General features: G+C 44.8%; 1 protein-coding gene across 1 annotated transcript; it reads right to left on the bottom strand.

Moving 5' to 3' along the window:
• Window positions 1-2,891: 2,891 nt before the first annotated feature.
• Window positions 2,892-8,928, bottom strand: LOC116501268. The gene is made up of 4 exons (XM_032206789.1): window positions 8,262-8,928; window positions 7,036-7,697; window positions 4,789-5,546; window positions 2,892-4,572 (listed from the first exon to the last, which is right to left on the bottom strand). The coding sequence occupies exons 1-4, from the start codon at window positions 8,926-8,928 to the stop codon at window positions 2,892-2,894; spliced, it is 3,768 nt and encodes a 1,255-aa protein (XP_032062680.1).
• Between the last annotated feature and the right edge of the window lie 2,760 nt (window positions 8,929-11,688).

The following is an 11,688-nucleotide window of genomic DNA, read 5'->3' on the forward strand; positions in this document are numbered from 1 at the left end:
GAAAGCCCCGTGGTTAATGATAACATCAGACTCTTAACGATGAGGCCATCAGGAATGTAAAAGAATTTAGAGGGAACAAAGAACAGTGATTCAGGAGACTCCATGCAGTCTCAGGGTTGCTTGTTCTCCAGCCCTTAAGGCATGTAAGTTTCTGTGTGTTTGCCATTGCTGTTATATGCAAAATTGTTTGACCAATGAAAAGTTGTTTTTGAAAAGGACTGCTGTGGGGAGGAGGGTATAAGAGCCTGCCCTCAAGATAAAAAAAAAAAAAGGCAACAGGATGAAGTTATGTCATCAATAAAGAAACAGGAAAAAGGAATGAAAAGGAACAGGCTGGCAGAATGGAGACCAGGATGGGAACAGGCACTTTGATTGCCTCATGAAGATAGGTTCGGCCAAACTCAGCAAACTGCTCAAAGAAGCTTGTACAGAAAGTCGCTGGAAATAGGAGCACTGGAGCTGGAAAGAAGCTCAAGCTGAGAGAAGCGGACCCGCGCACACAACTGCCCCTTGCTGGTAAGCAGTTGCGCATTATGGGGAATCATACGTCCTTAGAAACAAAGACTGTCCTGGTAACCTTACAGCTTATTGTCCTTATTAACAGTCAGACATTTTATGATCCTGAAATATGGGACCAAACTGAGGTCAAGGTGTGGGACTCTGCAACTAAAAACGACAAGGCTGCAGTGGGATTGCTCAGCACCTGGCAAGCAGTCTGTGAGGCCTTAAAGAGCCCTGTGGGACCACAGTCAGAAACGTGTGGTTTGCCAGGCAGTGAGGGAGCTGCAGGCTCCTTTACTGATCCAACTGCTACGCCATGGGCCCCTCTTCTGCTGCTGCAGCCATCGAAGGCTTTTGCTGTTACGCCCCCTGGTGACCTGGATGTGCCTTTTGACCCAGGCCCTATTGGCCTTGTAAAAGAGATGGATATGCTTTTCTTCAATCCGGGAAGAATGGGATACATAAGGCCTGAAGACCGAGTTGCTTGACAACTTAAAGTGAGATGTATTGTTCAAAAGAAATGGAAAATGGAGACTTGTTTGTAATCAAGAAAAGGAATGGAAAATGGAGACTGTTAAGTCATGGAACTTAAAGGATTGTTTGTTACCTTTTCTGATTGTACATATGTATAGGCATACTCGGGTTGATTCAAAGATCGAAGCTGAAATTCCTTTAAGTCGTATATTCTTTATTGCAGCGCTGGATGCACGGGGGATCTCTCCACCTATCATGCATACCCAAAGCAGAAAGCAGTCTTGAATTTATACAACCAATCTATCAATATTCTACAAGCACCTATACATATGCATTACCTATCCCCGCCTTCCCTCGCTTCTCATGCTAATTAGCCTTTTGGCACCTTGCGCCTGCGCAGAGCCTTCCAAGAATTGTGGGCAGGGGTCTTTGGGACGTGGGCAGGGGTCTTTGGGAGGAAGACCCCAAGTCTTCCTCACAGTGTACTTTTCACCTTTGGTCAGGAATCTGCTGAATTGGCATGTTTCTTAATTGCAAGAGCTGGTTGTTTCTAATTCTTCCGTTTGTTGTATCTTTATAATGAATTCCAATGTCCAGTTTTGAGATTTATAGTCCTTACATTTGTTTCTCTGTCCATCTGCCGCTTCCTTATCATGAGTTCCAGTGTCTTGTTTCGAGATATACAGTCCATGTCTGGGGATTGTCCTTGCCTCCCCAATGCCTCCCCAATACCTCCTTAATCAATCCCCCCTTTTCTTTTCCCATGCAAATTCTTTTGCATCAGATACTTTCATTATTTACAGTTACACAACAAAGCAGGCATCTAAACAACATGCACACAAATATTACGAACACTACTAAAGCGATTAGAGCAATGAACACTTGTTTCAACCATTGGAAATTGGGCAACCAGGAGGTTAACTTATTCCATATTTCACTAAAACTCCACGAAAGATCATCTTTACTGATCTCATGTAGGACCCTTGTCTGCTTCCATATTTCTTCCAGGTCGGTAGAGATCCTTCCACTCTGATCTACAGACACACAACAACTTGTGTTTATTACTGTACAGACTCCCCCTTGAGCAGCCAGTAACAAGTCTAGGGCCATCCGATTTTGTAATGCTACCTGTGATAAACTAGATATCTCTTCTTGTTGAGCCTTTATAGCATCCAGAGTTTTGTTTTCTAACTTCTCTATAATTGCAGAAATATTAGCTATCACCTTTTCCAATTCACTCACTCCTAACCATGGGATAAACCATCGAACAAAACTATGTAAAGCGGTGTGTCTCTCTATCAATGGATTGTTAATTTTTCATCTGATTCTCCGCATATGATTTCTCAAGTAACCTCGAGGCACTACATCATGTACTGTCATATTGGGGACTACCGCTCCAAGAGTGCAAGTTCCCTTCCAATTCTCAGGCAAGACCTTACGGGCTGTATCGTTGCATAGCCAATACCACCCTTTTCCTTCTGGAACTGGCCAGCTGGTTGAATTTGCCCAGCTGCTAGTCGTACTAATATCAATTGTTCGATTACAAGATGTCTGATTTCCCACATAAGTAGTATCCGTATTTATACAATCCTGTTTCCCCATACCCCTAGGTGGGTTACACCTTTGTACACATACATAGTAAGATTCCAACGGCACAAAGCTACTCTCTTCTAGTTCTAAAACTTCTTCATATTTTCGACCCCAAGATGTGTTTTCCCACAAATTAGTCCAAGATACATTTGCAGGCAAGGGAATCCCAATTAACGATACACCCTTATTCCCATGCTCTGGCAGATGGGTGCATACCCAACAGTTTGTCTTATTAATCACTTGAAATACAGTTTGTATTAAGGTCAGGTGTAAGTTCTCGTCCCAAGTTGCCCATCCCAAATCTGACAACCACACCCCCACAATCATTAGGATCTGGAAAAACGCAATTTTGCCGGTCCGATCGGGGTCGTGGTCCATATCCTCGCCGGGGCCTTCTTCACCTTTGAATAGTGGATCCAAGCTGCTTGCTCCTTGACTTTGACTGCCGTATGTGTTGTTAGTAGTACTTGATATGGTCCCATCCACTTCTCTTCCAATGGGCGACCTGTAAATAATTTTATATAAACATAATCCCCTGGCTTAATGGGATGAATTGGTAAGTCTAGTCCTCGGGTTCGGGCTCCGAAGACTGTCTTAGCTATTAGGTCCAATCGTTTTTGGAGCCTTATCATATAGTTATACAAATATTCTGAACCCAACTGTGTTAGATCCTCCCCAATAAATAAGGATGTGTAGGGCCTACCATACAGTATCTCGAAAGGGCTCAAATTCTCTTTCAAGCGTGGTTTCGCCCTAATTCTAAGCAGCGCTAGAGGAAGCGCTTGAGGCCAAGTCAAATTAGTTTCTTGTCCTATTTTGGCTATTTGTTGTTTAATCAAATGATTCATCTTTTCCACCTGTCCGCTCGCTTGGGGTCTATAAGGAGTGTGAAGATGCCAATCTATCCCTAAAGCCTGGCTTATTCGCTGAACAATTTTTGCACCAAAATGCGAGCCTCTATCTGAGGAAATAGTTGCTGGGATCCTGAATCGGGGTATTATTTCATTCAACAATGCCTTAATTACCTCCTTAGCCTTATTAGTTCTGCAAGGGAAGACCTCGGGCCATCCCGAGAAGGTATCTGTTAAAACTAATAGGTACCGATACCCCCCTTTTCTTGGCAGTTCCGAGAAATCAATTTGCCAATGCTGCCCAGGATAGTTCCCTTTATCAATGACACCAAACGTCACCCTATTTCCTGTATTGGGATTATGACGCATACAGGTGTCACATTGTTGGGTTACCTGCCTTATTGTGGTATACAGATTTCTTGCTACCAAGACTCGATTTAATAGTTTATACAGGGCATCGGCTCCCCAATGGGTTTTATTGTGTTCCCCCAAAACCATAGGCCACACCAAATTAGAGGGCATAATAACTCTGTTGTCCTTCAAATGAGCCCACCCATCAACATTCAGCTTCCCTTTTAGATCCTCGATCAACTTTAAATCTTCTTTTGAATATTTAGGAGCTTGTCCTTTCTCTAATGTCTGAATTTTACCGTCTGGTATTAAAGCAAGCACTTCCACTTGGCCTCTTTCCGCCGCCCTTCTTGCCTCTTTATCAGCCAATCTGTTCCCAATCTCGAAGTTGGTGGATCCTCTTTGATGCCCTCGGCAATGCATAATAGCCACTTTTTCTGGTTGTTTTACAGCCTCTAACAATTTTAAAATTTCTTCAGCATGTTTTATCTGTTTTCCCTGAGCAGTCAGTAATCCACGTTCTTTCCAAATCGCTCCATGAGCATGTACCACGCCGAATGCATATTTAGAATCTGTCCAAATATTTACCCTTTTTCCAGCTGCCAGTTCCAATGCTCTCGTGAGAGCAACTATCTCCGCCTTTTGAGCTGATGTTCCAGGGGGTAAAGGCTTAGACTCAATTACCTGCTGAGTAGTTGTTATAGCATATCCAGCTTTATGTTGTCCTTGTGTAACAAAACTGCTCCCATCTGTGAACCAAGTTTCTTCCACATCTTCCATGGGCTCCTCCTTAAGGTCTGGTCGGCTGGAATACACAGTCTCCATAGTTTCTTAACAATCGTGAATCACAGGTTCTGCCGGAGCATCACTAAGAAAAGAGGCTGGATTCACAATATTAGTTATCACAATTTCCACATCATCCTGTTCTACCAATATTGCTTGATATTTCAAAAATCTCTGAGGAGATAACCAATGGGCCCCCTTTTGTTCTAAAACTGCTGACACAGTGTGTGAGACAAACACTGTTATCTTCTGCCCCATTGTAAATTTCCGGGCTTCTTGTATATTCATAATTACGGCTGCCACTGCTCGCAGGCAGCCTGGCCATCCTTTACTTACTTCATCCAATTGTTTGGAGAAATAAGCCACTGCCCTTTTGTAAGGTCCCAACTTTTGTGCTAGTACCCCTAAGGCCATACCCTGCCTTTCATAGGAGTATAACCAAAAGGGTTTAGACAGATCTGGTAAACCAAGAGCTGGGGCTCGCATCAACTCCATCTTAAGCTTCTTAAAGGCTGCTCGGGCTTCTCCTGTCCATATTAGTCTTATGCAGTTATCTTTAATTAAATCATACAAAGGCCTTACAATTAATCCATAATTGTTGATCCATAATCTGCACCAACCTGTCATTCCTAGGAAAGTTCGTAATTCTTTAACAGTCTGTGGTTCTGAGGTACGACAGATTGCTTCTTTGCGTTCCGTCCCCAATTCACGTTGTCCTCCTGAGATCTCAAATCCTAGGTACGTCACGTGGGTTTGAACCAATTGTGCCTTCTGTTGTGAAACCCGGTATCCATTCATTCCTAGGAAATTAAGGAGGCTTACCGTCCACTGTATGCAGCTTCCCCTGTCTTCAGTAGCAATCAAGAGATCATCAACATATTGCAGCAGGACCCCTGCAGAACTGGGGGCTTCCCAGGATTCAAGCTCCTTTGCAAGTTGATTACCAAAAATTGTGGGGCTATTCTTAAACCCCTGAGGAAGCACTGTCTGTGTCAACTGGACTTTTCGTCCTGAGTCAGGATTTTCCATTTAAAAATTATCACAGAATCACAGAATTTTCTAGGTTGGAAGAGGCCTCAAGATCATTGAGTCCAACCTCTACCTGACGCTAACAATCCCCACTAAACCATATCCCTAAGCTCTACGTCTAAACCTCTTTTAAAAACCTCCAGGGATGGTGACTCCACCACTTCCCTGGGCAGCCTGTTCCAGTGTCCAACAACCCTTTCAGTAAAGAAGTTCTTCCTAACATCTAACCTAAAACTCCCCTGGTGCAACTTTAGCCCATTCCCCCTCGTCCTGTCACCAGGCACGTGGGAGAACAGGCCAACCCCCACCTCACTACAGCCTCCTTTAAGGTATCTGTAGAGAGCAATAAGGTCGCCCCTGAGCCTCCTCTTCTCCAGGCTGAACAAGCCCAGCTCCCTCAGCCGCTCCTCGTAGGACTTGTTCTCCAGGCCCCTCACCAGCTTCGTCGCCCTTCTCTGCACCCGCTCAAGCACCTCGATGTCCTTCTTGTAGCGAGGGGCCCAAAACTGAACACAGTACTCGAGGTGCGGCCTCACCAGAGCCCAGTACAGGGGGACAATCCCCTCCCTAGCCCTGCAGGTCACACTGTTTCTTATACAAGCCAGGATGCCATCGGCCTTCTTGGCCACCTGAGCACACTGCTGGCTCATATTCAGCCGACTATCCACCATCACTCCCAGGTCCTTCTCTGCCTGGCAGCTCTCCAACCATTCCTCTCCCAGCCTGTAGCTCTGCTTGGGGTTATTGCACCCCAGGTGCAGGACCCGGCACTTGGCCTTGTTGAACTTCATGCAGTTGACCTCAGCCCATCGGTGCAGCCTATCCAGATCCTCCTGCAGAGCCTTCCTACCCTCGAGCAGATCGACACACGCACCTAGCTTGGTGTCATCTGCAAACTTACTGAGGGTGCACTCAATGCCCTCGTCCAGATCATCGATAAAGATATTAAAGAGGACCGGCCCCAGCACCGAGCCCTGGGGGACGCCACTAGTGACTGGCCTCCAACTGGACTTGACTTCATTCACCACGACTCTTTGGGCCCGGCTATCAGGACAGTTTCTAACCCAACGAAGCGTGCGCCAGTCCAAGCCAAGAGCAGCCAGTTTCTTGAGGAGAATGCTGTGGGAAACGGTGTCAAAAGCCTTACTGAAGTCAAGGTAGACCACATCCACAGCCTTTCCCTCATCCACCAAGCGCGTCACTTTGTCATAGAAGGAGATCAGGTTCGTCAAGCAGGACCTGCCTTTCATAAACCCATGCTGACTGGGCCTGATCGCCTGCTTGCCCTGCCAGTGCTGCGTGATGACTCTCAAGAGGATCTTCCCTGAGCTTCCCTGGCACTGAGGTCAAACTGACAGGCCTGTAGTTTCCCGGGTCTGCCCTCCGGCCCTTCTTGTAGATGGGCGTCACGTTTGCTAGCCGCCAGTCAACTGGGACCTCCCCCAATAGCCAGGACTGCTGATTCAAAGGCAAAGAGGTTTCGGCTTTCCGGGGCCAAGGTTAAACAAAAGAAGGCATCCTTTAAATCCAGCACGGTAAACCAGACCAACTTGTCCCTTAACTTGGTCAATAGCGTATAAGGGTTTGCTACCACAGGGTGTATGTCTTCAGTGATCCTGTTTATTGCTCTTAAGTCCTGTACTAACCTATAACTCTTCCCATCCGGTTTCTTAATTGGTAAGATGGGAGTATTATATTCCGATTCACACTCGACCAGTAACCCATATTGCAAAAACTTAGCTATTGTATCTTTTATTCCTCTTCTATCTTCTATTCTAAGGGTGTACTGCTTAACCTTTACTGGCTTTTCTCCTGGTTTTAATTTTACCATTATTGGTGCAGCATTCTTCGCTTTCCCAGGGACATCAGATTCCCACACCCCTGGATAAACCTGATCTTGGATTTCCGGAAGGGTTTCATTAAAAGAATCGGTTTGGATCAATACCAAACTTAGTGCACTTATAAGTCGGTCTTCTTTTACTCTTAACTCTACCCTTCCCTTTTCAAAAACAATTTCAGCTTCTAATTGCTCTAGTAAATCCCGTCCCAATAAAGATCTAGGAGATCCCGGCAAATACAAAAACCTATGTATTCCCATTTGCTTCCCCAATTCATATTCTAATGGTTTTAAAAAGAAAGCTTTTTCATGCCTACCCGTTGCCCCCACCACTGTCACAAAATCTTAATCTTCTGGCATCAACTTCTGGTTTAACACTGAATATGTAGCTCCTGTATCTACTAAAAATTCTACTTCCCGACCCAATTTCCCTAGCTTAATTTTAACCAGTGGATCTGCTAGGGTAGAGTCCCCCGGTCTCCTTCATTGTTTTGTAGCCATTAATAGCTTGTTTTCCTCTTGCCGCTTTGGGCATTCCCTTTTCCAGTGTCCTATCTCTTTACAGTAGGCACACTGTTCAGCCCGCAAGGGGAGTCGCATTACCTTCTCCCCCCTTCTCCTGCCTCGAAAAGATTCTTCCTGCTTTCGTAAGGCTGCCACAGTGGCTGCTGCAATCGTCTCACCTAACTTTTGCCTTTCATTCCCCTCACGATTTCTAAACACTCTCCAGGCTTCTTCTACTAATCTTTCCAAATCCCTTACGTCTGGTTCTTTCATTTTCTGAAGCTTTCGTCTAATATCTTCTGCTGATTGACCCAAAAATAGAGATACTAATTGAAGTCTACCCCCCTCAGAGGAAGGGTCTATAGTGGTAAACTTCTGCATTGCTGCCCTCAGCCTTTCAAGAAATTCGGATGGGGTTTCTGAGGTCCCCTGTTTTATTGTATATAGTCTTGACCAATTCACAGATTTAGGTATTGCATTTTCTAAAGCAATCCTAATCCATTCTTGATATCGTTTTAGCATTCTATAATCATTCTCATCATTATAATCCCAATTAGGGTCTGCCCTAGGCACATGTACTTCCACTGTGCCGGGCAGGGCTCCCGAGGCTACCTGGATTTGTACCTGCGTTCTAGCAGTTTTAACTATTAGCTGTTTCTCGGTTTCTGATAATGCAGCCAGCATTATCTTTATATCCTTCCAATCTGGGTCTAAGTTTTTCACAGTCAATTCAAATCTTTTAGCCACCGCCTCTGGATCATCTCGATACCCTTTCACCGCCTCCTTCCAGGCATCTAGTTCATTAGTTGTGAAGGGTACTTTAATTCTAGCGGGTCCATTAGCTCCCATAGCCTGATGCAGAGGGGCTTGGATTATTGGTCCTATTTTACTTCGTGTACGAGCAGTTATCGGAGTAAACCCCTTAGAGTCTATGTCATTTCCAGCGCCTTCAACTTCTATTCCAGCACCTACATCACCATTTATAGGTGGTAAAACATAATCTTCCATCCTTTCTTCCGGCTCGTTTAATTTTAAACATCTCTGCCCAATGCTACATGCCGAACAACACCTCTTTAATTTCCCCACTCCATCCCTCCTCATATCCTTTTCTATTGATAAAATCAAAGGGTCTTGTGGGGCCAAATTAATGCCACACTCCTTCTGCCATTCTGGGTGGTTTCTCAGAGTAAAAAACATATCCGCATATGAAACTTCATCCCATTTCCCTTCCCTCCTTAAGAATAACATTAATTGCAATAGCGTATTGTAATTCAAGGTCCCATTTTTGGGCCATTTTTCCCCTTCTTGTAATTTATAAAGGGGCCACCACTGATTACAATATTTTATCAGAGTTTTCTTATTTTCACTTCCACCCGGAGCCCCCCCTATATCCTTCCAATGACTCAAAATACAACCCAGTGTACTTTTCTTAGGAATTTCACTGCTTACTCGCCCCCCCATTTTCCAGTTTACACTTTCAGAATACATGTGTTACTTACAAAAGCGTATCACAAAAACGTATCACTCACAAAAATACGGGCACGCAATATCTTTCAGTAGCGATGTCACAAAACTACTATTACCAGCAATATTGCCAAAATCACAATAACAATAGTCAGAGTCAAATTCCACATGCGATAAGTCAGAAAACCGAACTGTGTAACACTGTAACGATATCTTTCTTATAACAATGCCATGAACCTACTATTACCACCAGGAAAATAGCCAAAATCGCAGTAACAATAACCAGAGTTAAATACCATACTCCATGAGTCAGAAAACCGAAATAGACAACACAATTCCAGATGGACCTTAAAGCGAGCTCCTTCCTTAAGGTCCCCAAACATATACTTATGGTGCTAACCACAAAGTATATACCAAACACTGTCTCGCAGAAGATCACCTTCTGACTTACAGACAGTTCCAGATGGCCAGTCTACCAGAAAACCAAACCAGAATAAAGAACATACTCACTTACAATGATGGGGTCCTTGTCTGCCTCCGCAGTGATCCGGTGAGTCGAGGAGTCCCTCCAGGAAATCCCGGGGGTACCCTAGGGAGTCCTGTCCCCAGCGGGTCCTGCGGTCCGGCAGAGAGGTTGTCCCATCTGGGGTGCCAGATTGATTCAAAGATCGAAGCCGAAATTCCTTTAAGTGGCACGGGGGATCTCTCCACCTATCGTGCATACCCAAAGCAGAAAGCAGTCTTGAATTTATACAATGAATCTATCAATATTCTACAAGCACCTATACATATGCATTACCTATCCCCGCCTTCCCTTGCTTCTCATGCTAATTAGCCTTTTGGCACCTTGCGCCTGCATAGAGCCTCCCAAGAATTGTGGGCAGGGGTCTTTGGGATGTGGGCAGGGGTCTTTGGGAGGAAGACCCCGAGTCTTCCTCACAGTGTACTTTTCACCTTTGGTCAGGAATCTGCTGAATTGGCATGTTTCTTAATTGCAAGAGCTGGTTGTTGCTAATTCTTCCGTTTGTTGTATCTTTATAATGAATTCCAATGTCCAGTTTTGAGATTTATAGTCCTTACATTTGTTTCTCTGTCCATCTGCCGCTTCCTTATCATGAGTTCCAGTGTCTTGTTTCGAGATATACAGTCCATGTCTGGGGATTGTCCTTGCCTCCCCAATGCCTCCCCAATACCTCCTTAATCAGCGTTTAGTATGTAAAAGCAATGTTCTGTATATTTAGAATGTTTGATGTTTGTGTGTGCTTGTTGGTGGAGCGTAGACTCCCTGCACACCCAGCGCTGTTTACTTGCCTTTTATACCTTTTAGAAATATTCCTTTTATAAATATTACTAAATTCAGATTGAGTTGAGACTTCATTTATAACACCACTGAGATATTCTCGTTCATCTTTTGTAACTCTGATCCCAGTGGGGCTCCCAGAATTTCCCATCCCTTCCTCTTAAGGAAAGGCACAGGGCTGGGGTGGGCCCGATTCCCTGCTGCAGAGAACAGTATTTGGCAGTTCTCTTGAGGATTATGTTGTGCAGCTGCTATTTTAAATCAGATTATTATAAGGCTCCACAGGAGGAAAATACTGTATCAGAAACACTAACCACCTCCCAAAAGAACTCTAGCCTGTTCTCTGAGGGAAAGGAATTTGCAGGTGGCTTTGAGCTGCTTCACACATCCCTGAGCTAGAGATAATGAGGAAGTAAGCGGTAGAAACAAAAACTTGAGCAAGGTTGAGATAAAGTAACTTGGCTACAGCTTTGTGCAGTGGCCAATTGCTGGCTGGCTTGAGGCACATGTCTGAGGGTCTCTAACCAATTGTATGACAGATTTGGGCATGTGGACAGTGAATGGGGCTACAGGAAAAGTATATGTAGTGGAGAAAAATGGCAATAAAGGTCTCCTGTTCAAGAGCCATCGGAAGTCTGTGTCTTTCATCCCTTCAGTTCCCTATTAAGCAGCCTGAAGAACTGTACCTTTCCTTGTGCACTGGTTCTACTGGCTCCACGTCTGCAGCTCTCCCACCCGTTGTGCCAGAGGGCAGGTGGAAGGAGGGCAGATCTTGTGCTCCTGGATGTCTGGGACTGCAGGCTCACCTAACACTGAGGGAAGGCATTGCAAAAGGATGGGAAGAAGGGGCTCTGTGGATCTGTGCACCTGCACGCCTATTTCTGAGTCAAAAGGAGATATGGTAGACACAATGAGGATGGCTTCTAGAATAGCCAGGAACAGCCACCTCAGTTCCCAGTGGGATTTATATGCAGAGAGCTTCTGAGTTGTCTGTCAACCTAAGA

This window comes from Aythya fuligula, chromosome W (assembly GCF_009819795.1).
Source record: "Aythya fuligula isolate bAytFul2 chromosome W, bAytFul2.pri, whole genome shotgun sequence".
NCBI classification, from domain to species: Eukaryota; Metazoa; Chordata; class Aves; order Anseriformes; family Anatidae; genus Aythya; species Aythya fuligula.